The 23,623-nt window shown below is 37.2% G+C and overlaps 1 protein-coding gene across 5 annotated transcripts; it reads left to right on the forward strand.

Moving 5' to 3' along the window:
- Window positions 1-12,399: 12,399 nt before the first annotated feature.
- Window positions 12,400-18,645, forward strand: LOC114277819 (10 kDa chaperonin 1, chloroplastic). 5 transcript variants are annotated; one of them, XM_028219780.2, is made up of 7 exons: window positions 12,400-12,588; window positions 12,698-12,756; window positions 12,851-12,901; window positions 17,279-17,344; window positions 17,430-17,477; window positions 17,649-17,678; window positions 18,410-18,645. In XM_028219780.2, the coding sequence occupies exons 1-7, from the start codon at window positions 12,498-12,500 to the stop codon at window positions 18,476-18,478; spliced, it is 414 nt and encodes a 137-aa protein (XP_028075581.2). In that variant the 5' UTR covers window positions 12,400-12,497; the 3' UTR covers window positions 18,479-18,645. The 5 variants fall into 5 exon arrangements, with proteins under 5 accessions (XP_028075581.2, XP_028075582.2, XP_028075583.2 ...); XM_028219781.2 differs by lacking the exon at window positions 18,410-18,645 and adding an exon at window positions 17,914-18,057 and having other exon boundaries at window positions 12,404-12,588; XM_028219782.2 differs by lacking the exon at window positions 17,649-17,678 and having other exon boundaries at window positions 12,404-12,588.
- Window positions 18,646-23,623: the final 4,978 nt, after the last annotated feature.

Here is a 23,623-nt window from a genome sequence, read left to right on the forward strand (position 1 = left end):
AAAATTTGGTATGTTTCGCAACTACGAGCGAACTTTGGTTACCTCTTGTCTCTTTGGATTGATGGGTTTGGACTCCTTGAGTTGACACGATTCCTCTAGTATATTCAGATGTTGATTTCAGCAAGCCGAGATGCTAGTTCTATGCCAAGATAGTATCACCGAGCAATGATGCCGAAAAGGTAGATAAATGTCCAATGCTATGGAACATGTTGCCAAGATGTGACTCCAAAAAGAGAATGACTAAATTCATTCTCAGCATCGCGATTGTAGCTAACATGATTAAAGATATATACTTGCACTAGTTATGACAATTATCATTGTCGATGAGCTTAATGATGGAGTTGCGGAGCAGCTACACATTCAAGGTGGTAGTTACTCGGCATTATCGCGGCATTACTGACTGACCTGTGTTGATGCTACCGAGTAATGATGTTTCGCCGAATAATGATGTTGCCGAATTGTGGGTTATATTGCCGAATTGTCAAGCATTATATATTGCCGAGTAAGCAATCTCATCGGGGTTTATTGCTATCATTCGAGTCTTTGATATTGCTGAATATACGTACTTGCGATAGCCGGATCTTGAGTCTGAGCTTATGATCACTACATAAGGATTTTGTTGATGAGTCGGCAAGCTAGCAATGGCTATTGTCAAGGATTTTGTTCATTGAAATGGACTGCTCAGATAATGTTTCTGAAGTGGGTAAAAATTAATCAAGTCTTGGTGCTAGGCCCGATGTAATACTCACTCTGAGGTTGAGCTAGATTGGACCTCGGCCCTATGGCTAACACTTGCTCCGAAGCAAGACAATCGTAGGAGTTCGACCCAACGTACGAGCGTCACTCCAAAGTGGGCCGAGCAACATGGTGGACCTCTTGGATGGACGGACAACCACTCTGAGGTGGGCTGAGCAACATGTTGGACCTCCTAGTTGGACAACCACTCTGGAGTAAACTAACTTAAAAAACGCCGATTCATTGAAGATTTTTCTTAGGCTCACAAAAGACAAACAACTCTGCTCCTCTCCCTCTGTCTGAACAGAACGTGGAGACATGGAGGTATAAAGGAACAAGGATTACACATGACAGACCTACAACTGAATGTCAGGCGGAGTGGTCGTCCTCCTCCAATGAGAGACGATCACTAGTAAGACAAATAAGACAGACCTGCACCCAAGTGTCAGGCAGAGCGGCCGTCCTCCTCCAATGGGAGATGACCACGAATAAGACAAATCGAACAAATGGTGGAGAGAGAAGGTCTTGGAGGACAAGCAACCTTCTTCTATAAAAGGTGAGCACTATTCATTCTCAAGGGATCTGAAATCCACACACATTACATATATACACTCTTTGTATTCTCTCTTCTTGATCTCCCTGAGTCCCTGACTTTACCATCGGAGGGGTTTCCGACCAAACCTCGGTCAGGCAACCTCACCGTTTGTTACTCTGTGCAGATCTTCAATTCCCAAAGCACGCTGTTTATCCACGAAGTTCAACCCTTCTTCATAGTGCAGAAATCGCCCCCGTACGATTGGTGCTATCTGTGGGAAAACCACTGATTGCTTCATGACAAACTCCAGCGATGAGAATCGAAGATACACCCCATTCTGGACTAGCAGAGAGGACTCCAATAACGGAGAGAACCAAAGATAACGGTCCAGCATTCCCTAGAAGGCATGAAGACCTTGCAGACCTTAACGAATAGACCACTGATGTAGTAGAGCAACGTCATGTCATCGTCGGCTAGTCACCTCAACATAGCTCCCTTGATAGAGACAACCGCGACCAAAGGAAGAGAGTACCACACTGTTCTATGACAAGCTCTGGTGAGGGGAACGAAAGAGATACCTTTGTTGCCACTATGGAGAAGGACTCTGTTGACAGAGAAGACAAAGGATAACAAATTAACACTTTGAAGAGTGCCGGAAAACCAAATCTGCACTAATGGATATAGAGAGACCAGATCTGCACCGACAGATGAAGTCCAAACATGGCGTACACCATTGTACTATTGTTTAGTCGTTCTAATGCCTTATTCTAAAGGACTCCGATGAAAGAGATGATGATCGATAAAGGACTATATTTTATGAAAGTATTGGAGGACCAGATCTGCATCGAAGAACAAAGTCCAAATACGATGGAACACCACCGCATCATTGCTATTGACTCGTCTCATCATCTAGACGAAAGGACTCCAATATTGGAGAAGACGAATGATAAAGAACCAATAATCCTAACGGTGTCAGAATACTAGATTTGTATCGATTAATGAAGTCTAGATGTGGCAAAGCGTTACCGAATCCCTACTATTCAGTTGTCCCACCGACTAGACGGAAGAACTCCAATGATGGAGAAGACGAATGACAAAGGATAGATGTTCCTGAGTCTTCTGAAAGATGAGATATGTATTAACGAACAAAGTTTAGATGTGGTGAAGCTCTACCATATCCTCGCAATTGAGTTGTTCCACATATTGGAAGGAAAGACTTCATTGATGGAGAAAACGACAAACAAGGATATGGTACAACCAAAACATAAGTTTGGGTTAATCCCAGTCGACTACATTGATGTGGGCCTAACAAAGGTCTAGGCCGATCCCAGCCAACCACCTTAGTGTGGGCCGAACAAAGGTCTGGGCTGATCCCAGTCGACCATCTTGACGTAGGCCTAACAAAGGTCTAGATCGATCCCAGCCGACCACCTTAGTGTGGGCCTAACAAAGGTCTGGGCTGATCCCAATCGACCACCTTGACGTGGGCCTAACAAAGGTCTGGACCGATCCCAGCCGACCACCTTAGTGTGGGCCTAACAAAGGTCTGGGCTGATCCCAGTGGACCACCTTGACGTGGGCCTAACAAAGGTTTGGTCTAATCCCAGTCGACCACCTTGACGTGGGCCTAACAAAGGTCTAGACCGATCCCAGCCGACCACCTTAGTGTGGGTCTAACAAAGGTCTAGGTTGATCCTAGTTGACCACTTCGATGTGGGCCGAACAAAGGCCACTCCGATATAGGCCGAATAGAAGCTAGGTTGAACCTAACTGTCCACCCCGAAGTGCGACGAACAAAGGCCACTCTGAAGTGTGCCAAGCAAAAGTTAGATCGAAGCTAGTCCTTCACTACGAGGTGGGTTGAATAGAGGCCACCCAACGTAGGCCAAAAAAAAGATAGGTTCAACCTAGCCGTCTACTCCAAAGTGTGCCGAACAAATGCCACTCCGAAGTGGACCAAACAAGAGCTAGGTTAAACCGAGCCCTCTACAATGAAGTCTGAACAGAAGCTAGGTCAAAGCTTGCTCTCCACTCCAAAGTGGGATAAATAGAAGCGTAACCGAGTCAAGTAACGGCCGAACAATGATGATCGATTGGGGGCAAAACAACTAATTCAATTAAGGCCGAACGGGAAATCTCGCAAGGTTTCCCTATTATTGCTCGACTGGAAGAGCAACTCAATTTTTTAAAGGCATAAGGCGAAGTCTAGCCGAACAACGAACAATGTAGGTCTACATCCTTGTTGCTCGGCTGGGGGCAAACAACATAAACATGAAGAAATTGAAAGTTCGAGTTACAAGTCCAACACTTGGCAAATTTCGAAGATACTTTATTAACTTAAAGTTTTATTACAAAAGGACCTCAGCCTAACGAAGGTGATACGAAGTGGAAGAGCTACAAAGAGGGATGAACAACAGAGGTTGGTTGGATGCTCAACACCCACTTCGAAGTGGGCCGAGCAACAAAAGTTAGTTAGACGTTCAATGCTTGGACAGAACAACAAAGGTTGGTTGGATGTCCAACGCCCACTTTAAAGCGCGCCAAGCAATGGAGGTTGGTTGGACTTTAAACGTCCACTTCGAAGTAGGCCGAACAGCAAAAGTTGGTCAAACGCCCAACGCTTGGGCCGAGCAATAGAAGTTAGTTAGACGCCTAAAGCTTGGATCAAGCAACAGAAGTTAATTGGACGACCAACACCCATTCTGAAGTGGGCCGAGCAACAAGAGTTGGTCGGACGTCCAATGCCTTGGCCGAGCAATAGAAGTTGGTTAGACCCCCAACGCTTCGACTGAGTAACAACGGTTGGTTGGATGCCCAACGCCTACTCTTAAACGCGCCAAGCAATAGATGTTAATTGAACGCCCAACATCCATTCCGAAGTAGACCAAGCAACGAAAGTTGACCGGACACATAATGCTCACTTTGAAGTGGACCGAGCAACAAAAGTTGGTTGGATGCCCAATGCCTGGGCCAAGCAATAGAAGTTGGTTGGACACCCAACGCTTGGGCCAAGCAACAAAAGTTGATCGGACGCCCAACGCCTGGGCTAAGCAGCAGAAGTTGGTTAGACGCCCAACGCTTGGGCCGAGCAACAAAAGTTGGTCGGACACCCAATGACTGGGCTGAGCAGCAGAAGTTGGTCAGACACCCAATGCCTAGGCCGAGCAACAAAGGCTGAGCAATGAAAGTTGGTCGAATGCTCAATGCTCACTCCGAAGTGGACCAAGCAACAGAGGTTGATTGGACACCTAACATCCACTCCAAAATGGACCGAGCAAAGGAAGCGGGTCAAAACTAGCTAAGTCAAAACCAAGTTTCATAGCTCGAGTAAACAACCAAAAGATTGACAACAAACAAAGTTAGAAGTGCAACATTCTACCAAATAAATACACTACAAACAACAAGCAAAGGTCGAAGGAGTGCAGTGCCCGACGAAAGTCAGTATTATCAAAGTCGATACCAAGACTATAACGACTATGTACTCAACAACTCTCAAGATAAGAGGTGCTAAGGTTGACAGTAGCTTGGTGGTAGAGCAACCAAATAAAAAAATGCAAACTCGCAACGCCAAAGCTGCTAGGGCCGACCAAGTAACTAGGTGATGAAAAACAAAAACTATGCAAACAAGCTGCTACGCCCGACTAACTAAGTGACGGAAAATTCTTAAGCCGAAGGTAAAATGACCGACCAATATATGAAGAAACGAGCTGAACAAATAGGCGTGCTAATCATGTCCAAACAAGAAAATGGTGCATGATCCGCATGACCGAGCAATGTTAGCAAGCTATGCTTCGAGACCGAACAGAGTGGAGGGGCAGGACATGGCCAACCAAGCATTGAGACTAACACCAATTTATCTCCTATAAGTAGGACCGAGCAAAAAAATAGCGAATATGTCTTTCAAATTAGAACAAAGTTGTGATAGAGCACACTTGGCTTTCTTTGAAGTGTCACTGTGTTGCTCGGTCCAGTCGACGAACAATGCAAGTATATATATATATACACTATTCTGCATATATATTTTCAAGCCAAGCAACGACGCTCGTCCGACTGAGAAAGCACCGAGCTAGGCAATTACGAGATTTATGATGATGCACATGTTCGGTTTGGGGACACCACCAAGCTACGAAATACTGAACAAAAACCAAGCTAAACCCAACACAATCACTGGGCCGAACAATAATTTTGAATCCAACCCGCGAAGCTCAAGTCAAGTTGTGACTAACCAAACTTCGAAGTTGGTGACGAAATTGGCTTCCACTTCGCTAAACGTAAGCGCAAGCCAGGGGGCAAATGAAGTGGGTAAAAATTAATCAAGTCTTTGTGCTAGGCCCGATGTAATGCTCACTCTGAGGTTGAGCTAGGTTGGACCTCGACCCTATGGCTAACACTTGCTCCGAAGCAAGACAATCATAGGAGTTCGACCCAACGTACGAGCGTCACTCCAAAGTGGGCCGAGCAACATGGTGGACCTCTTGGATGGGCAGACAACCACTCCGAGGTGGGCTGAGCAACATGTTGGACCTCCTGGTTGGACAACCACTCTGGAGTAAACTAACTTAAAAAACGCTGATTCATTGAAGATTTTTCTTAAGACAAACAACTCTGCTCCTCTCCCTTTGTCAGAACAGAACGTGGAGACATGGAGGTATAAAGGAACAAGGCGTGCACATGACAGACCTACATCTGAGTGTCAGGTGGAGTGGTCGTCCTCCTCCAATGAGAGACGATCACTAGTAAGACAAATAAGACAGACCTGCACCCGAGTGTCAGACGGTGTGGCCGTCCTCCTCCAATGGGAGACGACCACGAATAAGACAAATCGAACAAATGGCGGAGAGAGAAGGTCTTAGAGGACAAGCAACCTTCTCCTATAAAAGGTGAGCACTATTCATTCTCAAGGGATCCGAAATCCACACACTTAACATATATACACTCTTTGTATTCTCTCTTCTTGATCTCCCTGAGTCCCTAACTTTACCATCGGAGGGGTTTTCGACCAAACCTCGGTCGGGCAGCCTCACCGTTTGTTCCTCTGTGCAGATCTTCAATTCCCAAAGCACGTTGTTTATCCACGAAGTTCAACCCTTCTTCATAGTGCGAAAATCGCCCTCGCACAGTTTCCAATGCTCCTGTTTGGCAACGTTCGTATTAGTTAATCGGCCGATCATTCTCCTAGAGAGTGCCCATCTACCAACTTCGTCTTGGTTTTCAACTTGCTGAAACAATTGGTTTCTTCTTTTGTCTTGCCGAATAATATTGTTGACCCAATCATAATGTATCAAGCCACCTCTATGCAAACCTTAATAAAGTCCATATCTTTATGCATGTAAACTATAAATTCATTAAATTATATTGGAGATATAGATTTAGAAAATAGTAAAGTCAAAAATATCAGGATCCGCTTATTGTAATTAAAATTCTTTAGATTATTTTATTTTATGTTTATTATTATTATTATTATTATTATTATTATTATTATTATTTTAGAAGATGAAAAATGTTGCGGAGCCGTAAATAAAGAGATTCGAACTGTGGGTCTTGTCGTAGTTGGCGGTAGATAGCCAATGCGATGAATTAATGATCGGTGAAAATGGATGATTGTGGCCTAGCTCCATGATCTTGCTGTTGAAATTGCATGCCAATTAGACACGATCTAACCGTTGATCTATTGTGTAATGTCCTTGATTTTCTGGTTTATTAATCCCAATGTGAGACTTGGAATTTGCAAAATTGGACTCCAAAAATGGAATCTACACGGCGAAAAACTACAGGGTAGGCATCCTTGAAGTGATCAGACCATCTGATTAACTCGAACACAACAAGATGCAACATAACACTTTCTATCGAGAAGCGCCCGATAAATCCTTATGTCATCTTCCTCATGCAGCACATCGTGAAAGGTAGAATTTTTCAGATTCACACTTGTGACTTTGAGACCCTATATCTCCTTCATTTTAAGTCTGATTCGCCTAATTTTTGCGGTGTTGGATTCCTCTCGCAATCTAGTGTTCATTTCACCGTTTATATGCCTCATTCCGCCACTGCTTGGATGCCGTTGGACCGTTTAAAGTTGACCAAAAACGAGATTATTTTTCTTTTTTGTTTTTGTTTGCTCAGCTCTTGTTGCTAAAGTGTGGTCGGCGAAAGAATGTGCTTGACGAAAGCTTGAGGCTCACGATTGTTGAATACGCACTCGACGGCGAATAGTAGGGGTCGGCTTACATCTCGGCGTGGAAATTGCTCGGGGATTGTTCGAAACGGTAAGAAAATATTTCATAACTATGGTAACTTTGGCGGCTGAGATAGATGGGTTAAAAACTTCTTGGCCGTTTGGATTGCTGAAACACTTGGTCAGCAACCTCTTGATTGTTCGGCTTGCCAAAATGTTTGGTCGGTGACTCAGCAACTGCTTTGGTTGGTCGAAATGTTCCCCAATTGTTGATTTTAAAATTGATCTTATATGTTGTTCTCGAATTGTTTCATGCAGACGATGACGTTGCCATAAAGATAACTACAGCGTTACCGAACTGAAGCTGGGGTGAGTCGGCCATTCGGTTATTTGTTGAGCCATAGCACATAATTCTTTAATTTCTATTGATTGTTAGCACATGCACATGTATGTATATATCAAGAATCAACTTTAAAATAAACTTTGTCAGGCAATAAATTAATAAAGAAAGTCCCAGGTTGGGTTTGGCCGAGCAACTCATGTTATATTTCTGAAAAGCTGCTCTCACACAAAAAAGTGTGAAACTCATTTTTAGAGAGAGAAAATGAAGACACAAAAGTATATTTATGAATTCTGTTTTGTTTTAAAGCTTTTCCATCAATATTCATGTAAAAACCCACATTCATGCCTTAGTCATGCTTGCATGCATTTATATGTTTTGCCATGTTAAGTTGCATTGCCAATCTTACCTTGTTTTGCTTAAGTGTGTTGCATGTTTTGTTCCTTCCTTACTGTCTCAAGCCTAAGTCATGCCAAGTCTAAGTCATGTTAAGCCTAGGTTATTCTTAGCCGAGGTCACCTTAAGCCTAGAACTATCTTGGAACCACTTTGGTTGACCTCCACCTTCGTCCTGGCATATTGGCCGAGATGTGTATTATCTAGGCCGAGATGTTACCTTTGCACCTAAGTGATCTTGTTCCTGGATTGGTACGACCTAGACCGAGGTGTGGCACGTCTAGGCTGAGGTGTGGCACAGTTTGGCCAAGTGTTGTCCTTCCTAGCCGAGATCTTTGTTCCCTTACTTGCCGATGCCTTGTCATTAGCCGATGTCTTTGAAAGCCGGAGTGCCCTTGCTGCCTAGCTTGTTAAATACACTTTGTCTTACACATGTCTTGTCTTTCAATCACCTTTTGAGGAGAACCAACCCAGTAGTGCCACGTGTCTGAGCTGAATGTTAAATCAGCCGGCAGATAGAGAAACCATATCATTTCCATATCTTTGCTTTTGAAGAAAGGGAAGCTCTAGGAAGAGGGGAGAAGAAGCTCTTAGAGAGAGAAGTAGATTCCAAGCTTGATCTTTACACCTTGAGCTGTTAGATCCACATCTTGAGGTTAGATTCTTGATCTGATCTTGCTATTCTTATAGCTCATCCAGCTACATTGCATGATCGAGCATGCTTTGAAAGCCATGCATTGCTTTGAAGTTCAGTTTTAGAAAGAGAATATGATATTCATGTGTTCTTGAAGAAAAGTCATGATTTGATCCGAAAGCTTGCATTAAGATCCATGTTTTTGTATTTATTTTCCTAAGATCTTCAAGTATGGGTACCCAGGTCCATGTTTTCGAACTTATAGCATGAAATCCCAGATTTTGTATGAACAAGTTATGATTTTAGCATCCATGTTCTTTTATGTTCTCCATGTTCATATTCTTCATGTTCATCAAGAGGGAAACCCAGATTTTCCCGACTTCATTTCCATGAATGTGGCCACCGGGACCACACCTCGGCAAGGAGCTGTGGGACCTCCGCAAAGACCTGGTTGGTACCCAGCATGTCTTCCCGGCATGTAAAACAATGTTTCACTTCAGCATGTTTTGCCTTGTCTTGACTTAGTTTGAAGGACTGCCGAGGTCATTTGCATGCATGTAAGACTTGTTTTGAGAAGTACATTCAGTGGACTTTGCCATGTGTTTGTAGGACTTGGACCTTTGATTTGATTCCGACGTCCCAAGAACTATGTGAGTGGTATTTTTAATAAAGTTATGTTATAAAGTTTTGATCAAGTTTTGGTTCGTTTTGGAAAAGTATTTGTTAAGCATGAATGATTATCCCTATTTTGTGTATCAAGTATTAGCCTTGTTTTGGATGACATTCTGGGAAGTCCATACGTGCTAGGGGACTCTAAACCTTTGTAGCACAAGTTCGTACGTGCCAGGGGACTTTAAGCATTTGTGGCACTAGTCCGTATGTGCCAAGGAACTCTAAACCTTTGTAGCACAAGTCCGTACGTGTTAAGGGACTTTAAGCATTTGTGGCACTAATCCGTACGTGCTAGGGGACTATAAGCATTTGTAGCACAATCCATGGAAGTCCGTACGTGCCAGGGGACTTTAAGCATTTGTGGCACTAGTCCGTACATGCTGGGGGACTATAAGCATTTACAGCACAAGTCCTCCCATGCTAGGGGACTTTAAGCCCAAGTAGCACCAAGTTTGTGAGATCTCGGCCATCGACGGTCTATGAACGGATGGCCGATCTCTGCCAAGTACGTTTTGTACAAGTTATGTTATGTATTGTTTTGACAAGGACCTCGGGAATCATTCATTTAACCCCTTTATCACTTATACCATTCACTAAGTATTCAAGCTCACCCTCTCCTTATATATATGTAAGGAACAACCAAGAAAGCGGTGACGCCGAGATGTGTTTTGCTAGATGATGTTTGATCCTTATTATGCCTGCAAATCTTGAAGACTAAGCTTCTTGAATTATAGTTCAAGTATCTTGTTATGTCGGCTTGAGAAGCCTCTTGATCAAGATGTAATATTTGTACTTTATTTTATTTGTACCCAAGTTATAAAGCTATGTAAAGATGTATGTCATTTCATTTGATCTATGCACTGCTCTTATGGACTACTTAGATTTATATATATTGCTTCCGCACATGTAGGCCCCATATGTATACTCTGATTGTGTGTGAATCTTTGTAAGTTGGCCTTTGGTAATCTCGGATTACTGGCCATCACGGCACCATTCTACTAGGGGCGGAATGGGGTCGTGACAATTCACCATGAACAAAAGTTTCCACAAAATTTGTAAGTAGACACATATGTATATACAAGTCAAAAACAAATTGTAAAGTGATTTTACAGTAAGTTTAATCAGAAAGAAAATAGATCATCATCACAGTATTATTGGTTGAATTTCCACTTACAGTAATAGTAACATGTTTGTTATTTACTTCGTTGAACTCTCTCAGATGATTCTCAAAGACAGCGCCAATTGTGATACCTAGAAAATCCTCTCACACGAATTATTGAAGAGACCCAACGAAGAGATGAGCTTGACTCTAGTAGATCTGTAAGGATGAACATAGTCGACGCCACCCAACCGAGATTATCGGCCAGAGACACTTTGATGATAAAATTAGCCACTGGAATCAGAGAAGGAAGATGAAGAAAATCAAGTGTGTTTGTGTGCCCTTTGGCAAAGAGATGAGGCATACCTTCATTCCATGGCATGTCCTTTTTTTATAGATAGGGATATGATATTTACTTAATGAGCTCCCTTATTTGGGCTGGGCCCATTATTAAAAAAATAGTATTTTTTGGGCCACCACAATTAATTATAATAAAGCTTTTAGAATATTCCTATTATTTCAATTTAAACCTCCGCCGATTAATTTTTTCGTACGATTGATTGTTTCAGTTTGCATGCACTAATTCTCGAGCGGACCAAAGATCTGAGAGACAGGCTCTTCAAGCCTATTAGAGGATGCAACAGTGCTAATTTGGAATCATTGTGGAGAATTTGAAATTTTAATGTACAAAACATCTTAATCTTAATTTATGTATATCTGGGGCTGATCCAAGGAAAATACATACAATTAAAAGTGTGTGAAGTGAAAGAAACGAGTTGGGTTGGGGATTCTCCACTCTTTCTTTACCACGATTTCATTGTGGTGATTTTATTTGTATCTAAAAAATCATTTTAGTGTGTCCAATTTATTTTAGAATTTAATGCATATTGTTCGTATTAGTAAATTTACATTAGAGTATAATACAATTTAAAATTTTAAAATTTTAATTAGCGTATTCAATTATTATTTAAGTGCAAATAGAGCCAGTTCTTCATTCTCTTTCATCGATCGAAATATTTGTTTTTGTGGTCGATGGATAGAAAGGGTAGGGGAAGGAAATCTGAAGTATAAATGGGAGGGAATCTGGAGCAAAAAACGAGAGGGGACGGGAAGAAGGAGATAAGACCCACAACTTGGAGGCAGGAGTAGAGAGATTGATTTTTTTTTTTTAACCTGGTATCTAGTTTTATAGATCAATTAATTTGAGAGGTCAATCTCACTATCCACTAGCGAAGAACTCATGTGAGGGCTCAATTCCATCATGCACTAGCAAGAAACTCAATTAGATCTATTAATCTGAGCACCTATACTCGATTTTAAATTTTCTTTTTATAACTTAATATCTCTAATTTTAAAAGTGTCGAACCGAAGACCATATCTATGGTTAATCTCATGCTATAGTGATGGTAACTGGTTTTGATCAAGTTAATCGCTATGATTTGGTGTGATCAACTTAAACACACAAAAAAAAAAAAAAAAAAAAAAAAAAAGAATAGATTGGGAAAAAAAATTTCATTACAGACCGATAAAATATCAGATTAATCTAGTACATTGTATCATAAGATTTTAAAAAGAGATAAATAACTTCTATTGAAGAAAGGATCCAAATAAAAATTAAGAAGTCAAAAAATGAGTAAGTAAATGTCATTTGTCTTGCTTTTTTTTTTTTTTTTTTTGTTAAAATGAATTAACAGGAATAAAAAAGGAGAGTTAAAATTCTGTTTAATTTAAAATTTCAGGATTTAAATTGAAAAATTAAAAATTAAAAATCTAAGATTTAATTTGTAATTTATTTATAATTTTCTTACCACAAAATTATCTAATATTTTTTTGATAAATTCCGGAAGTATCCATAAAACTTGTTCAACCTTTACATACAGTGACGACAGGCTCTCTCTCTCTCTCTCATCAATCCATGGCGTCTACATTCATTACAGTATCAAAGGCTTTTACTTCTCACAACAACAACAACAACCCATCTTCTCTCTCTAACCAGAGACTGTTAGGTTGGTGGTTCCTTAAACCCTAAAGCCCCCCATTCATTTCCACGAATTCCTCTTATTTACATTTCCCCCCAATTTTATTGATGATATTTGCATGCTGGGGTCTGAACAGGTGGGTGTAGAAATTCCGTGAGAGTCTGTGCGATTGCAAAGGAAATTGAACCCACAAAGGTTTTCTTTTTAGTTTTGTCTTCATATTTGTTGAATTTTTATACTAGTTTATGATTATATGGAGGTCTGTATGCTTAATTCTTCAAAATTACAGGTTGTTCCGCAAGCTGATAGAGTCCTGATTCGTCTAGAGAAGCTACCTGAGGTATCAATTCAATTTTTTGATAAGCATGTCACTTCTTTAGCTCTCTGTTTCTGAATTCTATTTATTGTACTTTTATGGTCCTGAAAATTGCTTTGGTTTTGTGTTCAATTTTTTGGAATGGAAATCGGGTGGTTTGGTTTGCTTCAGCTTCCAAATGTGTGTATTTTCGTGTGGGTGCATTTTCGGACACTAATGCTGCTTTTGGTTGGGAGATTTGAGGAGTGATTTGAAAATGGAAAGGGAAGAGGTGTGTGGCAGTAGTTGAAATATTGGTATATTTTATTTTCATTTCCGCTACCTTTTCTATTTCTCTTTCCAAATCCTCTAACCAAACACACACAGCATAATGGAATTTCTGTCAATTTTAATAAATTTTGGTGATTTTATGAGAACAGTGTGGTTGACCATTTTGTCCTATTTCTTGTGTTGAAAACCCTTGTCTTCAGACAGAATGGTGCTTCATATGGTCACTGATTTCTGAAGGATGCGTGTCTGTGATGGATTTTGGAGAAGTTGTTTAGCAGCCAAAATTTGTTGTTTTCTTTACTTATTGATTCTGTAGTTTAATTGACCTTTTTTCGTGAAAAAAATTTATTCCTTAGATGCTCCATTTTAAGTTCAACAGGACAAAGACAATACACTATGTTACATGGACTCGGGTGTGGGTATGTATTCAGAGGTTGGACTCATAAAGTTATAAATTTAAGGGTACGCAGACTCGGCAAAAAAATGCCAGATTTTTATAAATTAATGAAGTATGTGAGATAAAATGGTGTTATATGTAACTTACAGTGTCAAAAAGACATTTATAGCAATTATGCAACAATATGTACATATAATAATAGTGTTACATACAATTATATAAGAAGTATCCGTTGAAAAGTATCTGACACATATCCTATACCCTTATCTGAGTGTCGCGTGTCCGACACGGGTATTTGATTTATTTTGAAGAGTCCGTGTAACATAGACAATACATTTAAGCATGGAAATCTACACCTTTGGGTACTAAATGCCATTTCTGGCTTTGAAAATAGGATGTTCTGTAGTTAGATTGAGATATCATATCAAAATCATATATAGCACTAGACAGGTACTTGATATTCAAAAGTATGTATTATTTGTGTGTTAGTGGAATGGACTTCAAAAATAGAGATGAGATACTTATTGCCAACTTGTGAGTTATAACAACTTTGGCAGTCTAAATCATTTGTTTAGAATTTTAGATTACTCATGTCTGAACCATGTAAGCATAAGAGGAGATAAAATGAGTAATCTAATCAGTTCAATATGGTATATTTGATTCTAATAATTGTCAAACAAGGATAACACTACATTTGAAGGTATCAACGAAGTTTCACTTTTCCTTCAATTGATTGGCAGTCTTTAAGTATGTAATTTTAGTAAGTCTTCACCTTACCTAAAATTCCATGGCACGGAAAAGTTTGTCATGATGAGTCATCTAATCGCATCTCACCTTCAATCATTCATTAGAATTTGATGTTGTGCTTCAAGGAACCTGTCATCAAGTTGATATGAGACCATATCTCCGTACAACTTTTTTGAGGATTATCAGTAGTTACTATGTTTGAAAACACACTACAATTTATTCTCATACAATGAAAATATCCATTGGTTTAAAGTAGTTGTCTAGGGTATTGGCAGTTTTCTATGCATCTTTCTTTGGCTCTCAAGACGTGAAGATATCTCTTAATATAGTAGCTTCCTTTAGCATTGACAATGTTTTAAGCATTTTGACTACCATGTTGAGATTCCTACATGCTCTTGCTCTTGCTCTTGCTCTTGCTCTTGCAAGGTTTACTTATCTAACTTGGGTGACTTTGTAGTCCTCCTCCATGTAGCATACACAAAAATGGCATGATATAGACACGCTAACATGGAAAATCCTATAAAATATGATGCAACAGGGCAACATATTAATATAGTTGTATATATTATGCATGTTATGTATGAAACATATTTAATTTAATTTATTATAAAGAATATGTAGTTGAATTTATTATCTACTTATTTCTACTTAAAATTTGTAAAATGTGGAAAGTGAAGCTCCAAAAGGTCATGTATAAAATATGTACTCCCACAATTTGTTGTCTTCTTAGAAGCACGAGTATGGACACAGTACTCGAATATGATACGGTACGACAAAAGCTTAGTTTGGTTTATATGTATATATGAAAATAAGAAAAATTTCATCTTTTATTTATATTGCACTATTTCAAAATAGTAAGAAATTATTTAATTTTCATATTTCATACATTGGAAAGGAAGTGGGAATTGGAAAGATAAGGTATGTGTATTTATTTTAAAAATTTCTATTCCAAACAAATTAGAAGTACTAGGTTTTTAAGGTTTCTAGAATTAAAATTCCTTAAAGAGTTATTAATATATATATATATATATATATATATATGTATGTATGTATATTGTTTCAATTTTAATCATTTGGCTCCTAATTCTTAACTTAAAACTTCAAGACCTATATGTGTTTCAGGTGATGGACACACATGTTTGAAGTATATTTGGTTCTAGAAAAGTTCAAAAACTAATAAGACTTGTTTAGACATGTGTCAAAGATATACTATGTTACAAGGACTAGGGTACAAGTATCAAGGTTTGGGTGTTTATCCAACCGTCAGACCTTCATAAATCTAAATCTTAAAATATTGGGATTTTTATGTATCCAAAAGTTGGATATGGATACAAAGACGTGTCATGGACACATATATTATATGTTATATAATGTTCTTAGATAAAATGTTATATTTAAATGTACTCGAAATTAAATATGATTTAGGAAAAATATGGAATTTCTATTTCTCATCAATGTGAGATGATAGAAATGTTTTTTTTTTTTACTAACAAATGTGAGTTTCTTTTTCTTCAAACATCATAAAATATTAGAGAATCCAAGTGTCTAGATTGGATATGGGTCTCAAGACAAATATCTGACACCTTTATTGCTGCCATATCTAGTTGACATGGGTACTTTGGGAGAAGTAGAGTTCATGTAATGTAATGTAATGTAACGCAAAACATCTGTAAGCGTTTGCCCAATGTGTGTTGATGTCTTGCACGTTGGTGACACGAACACTGCTGTTTTGGGTCTTATTTATGCAATAATGTCTCCTCATGCAAAGTTTCAAGTTTTATTAAGTGGTTGTTTGGTGCTACTTATCTGAACTGCTTATAGTTTTTTTTTTATTTTGGGAGTTTGCGCCAAACTGTTGTGGTACAAGTTCTGCCTATAACTTATTAGGTAGAAATTCAAATAGCTTAAATAAGTTAAAAGAAGCTGATTTTTGGAAAATGGGTGAGGGGTACTTTTAGCTTCTGCTTTTGGATTATCGGTTTCTAGCTTAAAGTAAGTTGTGCACCAAACAACACCTAAAATGTGTCCTGGTAGTGTATTTGTTGTTGTATCAACATTAGGAGCAATAATCCCAATGATATAGTTTGTGTTATCTTTAGTTCTTTTAGAAACCATCATACCTGTGTGACACTTTAAACCTTAATCTACGTTGCCTTGCTAGTTCTGAGAGGTAAAGAGAAACATTATTGAAGTTTGTAACACTGGAATACATAAGGAAAACTCTTGTTGAGGTTTACATATTTTTTATTTTTGAGGAAAACAAATGTTGAAACCTTATCTGCAGTGGTGAGATCAATGTTTTTTAGCATATGGCCATTCAGTTTAATTATTAATTTTCTTGAAGTTAGTGGAATTGCTGCTGATAATGCTGAACTAAAGCCTCTCAAGAAGAATTGGTACGAATGTAAATTGTAAGAGAAAAGGAAGATCCCTACTTCACCATGCAATCTTTATAATTTCTAACTCATTAGAAATTGTACTTTCATGCCCGACGTATGAACCCATTCACATTTACTAAAAAGCTCACAGACAATAAGTTTTTTCTTTTTCAAGCTACTTGTTTGGTCAATCCTCTTTTCCAAAACCTTTCTGGGTTGTTACCAATCCATTTATTTGTAAAACTGAACAATGGCAACAACAACAACAAAAACAAAAAACAGGAAGAGAGAGAGAGAGAGAGAGAGAGAGAGAAGTTGATTTTGCATATGGGGAATCAACATTGATATTATAGTTTTTAGCGTAATTAGTGCTATGTTTATAATATGATTATTCTTTGGTATTTCCTTTATTTTTAAATGAAAAATATATATAGTGGCAAACCATTAGTAGTCCTCTGTTGGAGTGACCTCTACTTATCCTACTATTGCAAATTGTGTTCTTTTGTTATTTTTTAAATTATTATTTATGAAGTAACAGACAAAGATGTGTGCCACCACAACCTTGTTGTAAACTGTCATCTTCATGAATGAAATGTTTTTTTTGTGTAGAAAACAGCTCTTGGAGTTTTGCTACCCAAATCAGCTGTTCAATTTGAACACCACCTTATGGGGGAGGTGGGAAAAACACAAACACCTGTCCTGAAGCTGATGCAAATACAATAATTCAGTTTTCCTTATTTGGGCTTTTTCCCCTTTTCAGATTCTTGCTGTTGGTGCTGAGGTTGAGCAAGTTGAGGCTGGGAAGAAGGTAAGATTTGTAAAGGTTTGACTAGCTAATTTTCTTCAAGGGTAAATAATTTATTGCAATGCCAATCAATTTTGTTGCTTTGGGTATGACTTAATAAAGCATTGCATAATTGATGGCATATTTCTGGGTGCCTTTTCAATTGTCTAAAATAATGAAATGCTTCTTTTGCAGGTTCTTTTCTCCGACATAAATGCTTATGAGGTAGATTATATGACATTAACCTTAAAATTAACATGTAAAACTTAATGACTAAAGCCCGTTTACCAGGTGCTTACACGAGAATACCAAATCCTGGCCAGTTAACTTCTTTCTGGACTGTTTTCCAATACAGACCATAGGCCAGTGATGCATTTTCTTTATGTAATCATGTAGAAATTACAGACATTCTCAAGGGAGAAAAGGCTCACATGTGGCTAACAAAGTGGCTCTGCTGCAGGGAATGAGGCCTGTGGTTCATATACATCTAACTGGAGATAACTATACTCTTCTTATGTCTTGCTAATGTAGCAAAGATTGTAATGCTGACTAGGGTGACTTTTACGCTATGTTTGGATTGTAGATTTGGGTAGTGATTTGGAAAGGGAAAAGAAAGGGCGAGGGAAAGCTTATATTTCATTCACATTTCTCTTTTTTTTTTTCCTTTCTCTTTCCAAATCTCTACCCAAATCTATGATCCAAACACAGCCTTAGAGTGGGGCTGGTTAAATGATGAGGGGTTTGCTAAGCCCTAGCAGGTAATAGACCCCATATCTGCTGAATATCTATTGATTGCATCCTTCATAGGCAAGTTGAGATATTGATTAAGCGGATGTTACTTGTTAGCATTTATTTGTTGTCCTGTTACCATTGAAATAACACGACAATCCTTTTGTTGCTATTATTTCCATGAATCCAGACATGGGTAATGATATGCTAGTGTCTTCTCTATATAGGTGGATTTGGGAACAGATGCAAGGCACTGCTTTTGTAAAGCTGATGATCTGCTGGCTTTGGTTGAGTAGATGTTCCCCATTTTAGAGGTTTGACTAGCTGCAACTGTTGTTTTATGATCTGGTGTCTATTTGGGAGCGATATTGTTTCCTGTATGTTAAGTCTCTTACCTGTGAAACAACAAAATTCTGTACTTTATGCCCATTTATATATATATATATATATATGTTTTCTGCTATATGAGCTTCCTCTATCAACGTTTCGTGAATGTTAAGGAGCATAGTTTGATGTTCTCGACAAATGGCTGTCTTAAGTTGTTGCTGATCTCTTTCTCTGAAGAATAATTGGAACCTATACAAAATTGCCTGTCGAGTTAATTGGAGTAAATTCTTCAATGTGATGGTTTTTGAAGAACTGCCCAAATTTCTGAACTTGTATGTACGAGGCATTTCAGGTCACGGTTTAACTTTTACGGCAGGTTGGTAACATCAAGTTTACGAAGTTGCTGTGGCTGTGTCGCTCGGATGTGGTTGCACTCAAACGTTTTCAGGTGACTGGTAGGGCCTTACCCAGCTGACAGATGGGAAATTTTTTACAGGAGCCTATAATTGGCTACATGGTGTATAAAACTACAAAAAGTTTGCTCCTAGACTTTGGTTTGCATATAGCTGCTCAAGACTGTTGGACTCGTATATGAGAATGAGGTTCTCTGTATTTTCATATGGGCAATGTGTCAAGTTAAGCAGTGGACTACAAGAAGTCTCATTAAAATGTCATGTAATGAAGATTAGGTTTTGATTGGGCCTGCCATTATTTTTTATTTTTTTGAGAATACTAACAGCAAATATCATCAGTCAACCAATCGGCTGCTACTAACCGAACGGTTATCACTATCCTCTCATACACTGGCAACGCTTCTTTATCTATATCTATATAGGGTGTTCGGGATTATATCTTGACTAATTCAGGGTAGTTAGATACATATAATCGAGATATAATGTGTCCTCACAAGTGGGGAATGGGATTGGTTCCCTAATGGTGTGTTTGGTGGGAGGATTTGGGGAGGGATTTGGAAAGGGAAAGGGAAAAGATGTGTGAAATTAGGTGAAATTTAGGCATGATTTATTCATATTTCACCTACCTTTTCCATTTCCCTTTCCAAATTCCTCCTCAAATCCCTCAACCAAACACAACATAAGAGTGATTGAGATGGACGCTATGCATAGCAGTAGCCATCCTGATTCCACGACCTTGTCGTATGTAGAAGACGATAAAGCGGAGACATGGCTCATGAAATGCCTCTCAAAGTCTCTCTTATACCGTGTTAAAATTATTAGAGATAATATTATCAATTGACAATGAATGCATGAGTCTCGTGATGACATGGACCAGGCTTAATGCTGTGTTTGGTTGGAGTTTTTGAGGTGGAATTTGGAAAAGGAATGAAAAATGTAATCCTATTTATGTTTGGTTATAATAAAAAATATATGGGAAAAGAAAGGGGGTGAGAAATAAATAAAGAAATAGGATACCTTTTAGGACATCAATTCTATTTTATAACCAACACAACCAAACATAGTTGGGATTTGGAATTCTATTAATTCTTTTTCCTTTTCCTTTCATTTCCATTTCCCTTTCCATTTCCCTTCCCAAATCCCCCAACCAAACACAGCGTAAGTGTCTTCCAGAGAATGCAAGACCAATCATAACTATAATCATGGTTTCTTTCTTCTTCTTCTTTTTTTTTTTTTTTTAAAAAAGTAATCCTAGAAACTGAAATATTTGTAAAGTGTTTCAACCCTAAGCCCTAAATATATATATATATATATATATATATAGTCTTTAACGAACTTTTTCGAGAAATCTTTACAAATATTTATTACTTCCCAGTGCATCTAGAAAAAAATTTAAATTTAAATTTAAAAAAAAAATAAAATTAGTTAATTAAAAATTAGAAACAATAGTCTTTGACGAACTTTTTCGAGAAATCTTTACAAATATTTTTTACTTCCCTGTGCATCTAGAAAAAAAATTAAAATTAAAATTTAAAATAGTTAATTAAAAATTAGAAACAAATATTCATCAAAAGCTTTACAAAACTTCTTTAAAAAAAATTAAAATTAAAAAATAAACTAAAAGATCAAAAAAAAAAATACATAAAATTAGTTAAATACAAAAAGAAATCACTAAAAAAAAATAATAATAAAAAAAAACTCAAAAGCAATTTTAGGTGGGGTCTTTTGGGAAGCAAAAAAAAAAAGTCAATTTTTAATTTTTTATCCATTTTGAGTCATATCACCTCTCACATTTTTTACTCACAAAAGATAAAATAAATTAAAAAAATAAAAAAACTAACTTTTTACCAACTTCTCAAACCACTACCGTTTGTGTTAGATATCTTGATCACAGTACTATTTCTCTGTCTGAGTCCCACAAAGGACGCGAAATGGTCCATCAGACATGGAAGAAACCGGAGAAAAAAGTCAATGGTCACTTGTTGTGAATATCACAAAATCAACAACAACAACAAAAACAAACAAAGTGGTGGATGCTTTGTCAAAGTCATGTTGCTTCTTTTGGGCAGTGACTAACAACAAGGAGGAGTATTCCCTTTAGCTTTTGGCTGATTAACGTTAAAGTTGTCTATATCTTATACTTATACTCATCAATTAAAAGTAAGGATGAATCTGAGTTATGCTTGTAGAGCACGTCAAACGATTTTACTAGAAAAAGCTCTTGTCACGCTTTCTGTGTTTTGTTTGGAGCTCTTAACTGTTCTTTTATTCCTCTTCCTCAATCTGTGCCCTTCTTCTTTCTCTACACTTTTGAAACTACATGAATCTCACAGCCACCACCAGCTCATGGCTTTTTAACTAGACAATCTATTTTAACCTAATTATCATGACTACTCGCCACATTAAAACATGATTGAAAGTGCGCGGGTTAATAATATTTGAGGAATGGACGATGTAATTTTACCTTATTTAAAATCATAGTCATGAGTCATTGTTCAGTATTAGGACTGGAATAAAAAGGAGAATAAGTGAAAAACTTAAAAAGAATTTTGAAATGGAGAAAAAAAAATTCAAAATTGTGTATAACACGCTCACTTCTCTTGAGATTTCTCTTGAGATTTACAGAAAATATAATTAGGTCTCTTTTGAAAATATGTTTTTTTAATAATTTTTTGACTTTTTGGTTAAAATATAATATAAAAAAAACTAGTATGTTTGCGATAACTTTTTAATTTTTTACCAAAAGATGTGCACAAAGTAGAGAGAAAATGAAATCTTTGACTTTTTAGTATAGGTCGTTGATTTTTTAATTTTTTTAGTAACTTTTTTACTTTTAGGCTAAAAAGTAATGTTGCAAACGAGGTCTTAGTCTCATATTTTTGGCATAATTATACTCACATTCCTTTTAGTAAGACTAAAATGATTAAAACTAATACAAATGGTGGGTAAATATTAAAAATATATATATATATATATATATTTAAATAGAAAAAATATGACAATATCTTCCTTTTTTTTCATTAATACGACTAATTAAAAACTAATGAAAAGGGCATAACTGTTATATGAACTAAAATTTCAAGGAAAACAATTTAATTATGTCAAAAGTGTAAAACTAATTTTACTTTCTCCAAACATCAAAAGATATGAGTGTAATTTACCCTTCAAAATTTTATTATTGCATGTTTACCTCAGTTTGTAAAAAAAAATAAATAAATAAATAAAATAAAATTTATTCGTATAACATTTTTTCAAATAGAAATGAATCAATTCATAAGCAAAAATGTTGACTTAAACATTGGAGAGTTCCCGGCTGACCATCCATCCCAGCCATAGTATTCTTTTCTTTGCTCATCTACCTTATGCTAAATTTTGCCCCACAAATTTATAAAAATTGCTGGTCACAGTCAATGATGTGGGTTCTCTAGATTTGGCTCATTTTTGTAGGCAAAAACAATATTAATGAGAAACCAACACACCCCACGTAAATTTCAATGTCAAATACTTGAGGAAAATTTGTAGATGCCAAGACATGCTTTGTGTTTTGTTGTTGTGACACCCAAAGATGACAAGGGCGATCCATGTTTTTTGGGAGCTCAGTGTTTTCTTTATTGGGCTTTGTATGGGAGGTTGGACCACAAAAAAATAGTGGATTATAGATGACATACCTAAAAACAATGGGAATTTCTATGTCACACGTTTACACAACTTGGTTGGTCGTAGGAGAGAGGATAATGAAGTCATTATTTTAAGACAAGAGGGAATGACAGGCAGGATCAAAAAATTAGTTGTACTCTTATATAAGATGACAACATTGAAATACAAGTTGTTGAATTTTAAAAACTTAATTGTTGTAATAAAAAAATAAAGGGAAAAAATGAATTTGGATAAAGGTTTAGGTCTGAAAAATGTTACTTACCCTGTGGTTCAAAATGAGAAGACCACAAAAGACAATCATTTGATATAAAAATTATATACAAAAAATCCAAAATGCACAAAATTAGAATACATAAGTAACACAAAATATACAAGTCTCGATATACTTTTTGAATATAGGACTTATTGTATCAAACCAATCACAATATATGTATAGTTCACACACTTTTGAAAGTGTAAACAAGTTTATTTTTCAAAATGTGGAGATATTATTTCACATGTGGCTCAAATTATATTGAACCGTATGTAAAAGACTATGAGACTTGTATATCCTATTTTATATCAGCAATGCTAGGTATCATGCAAAGTCTTTCATAAAAATGATCATGAAAGATTTATGACCTTTGGATTACACTTAGAACAAAACACCACATACTAATCAAAAGTAATCTAAGGATCACAAATCTTTCATGATCATTTTCATGAAAAAAATTTCATGATCCCTAACATTTCTCATTTTATATTTGGTCTCTATATTCTCAATATTAGTGTACAATATATTTTATGCTTACTTTATATCTCAATTCTGTGCATTTAGTATTAGTGTGTTCCTATAAAATTACTCAAACCAAATATTATTCGGGGTAAAAATTGCTTTTGTCAAAAAGGGCACAAAACTCAAATCCATAGGTATCTGTATGTTTGTGTGCTCTTTTTTGGTCAACAAATTTGGCCAGCTTAAGTAATACATATTTGAATTTCCATAAAGCAATTTCTACACTCTTGGCCAGCAAGTTCTATATTGTGTAAGCAATACATAATAGA

This window comes from Camellia sinensis, chromosome 2 (assembly GCF_055761805.1).
Source record: "Camellia sinensis isolate YWXY chromosome 2, ASM5576180v1, whole genome shotgun sequence".
Lineage (NCBI taxonomy): Eukaryota > Viridiplantae > Streptophyta > Magnoliopsida > Ericales > Theaceae > Camellia > Camellia sinensis.

Excerpts from the sequence above, each read along its gene's own strand:
- LOC114277819 (XM_028219780.2), top strand. The coding sequence starts at position 12,498 with ATGGCGTCTACATTCATTACAGTATCAAAGGCTTTTACTTCTCACAAC. Across the intron at positions 12,757-12,850 it reads AGGAAATTGAACCCACAAAG|GTTGTTCCGCAAGCTGATAG; the intron begins GTTTTCTTTTTA and ends TCAAAATTACAG. Across the intron at positions 17,478-17,648 it reads AAGTTGAGGCTGGGAAGAAG|GTTCTTTTCTCCGACATAAA; the intron begins GTAAGATTTGTA and ends CTTCTTTTGCAG.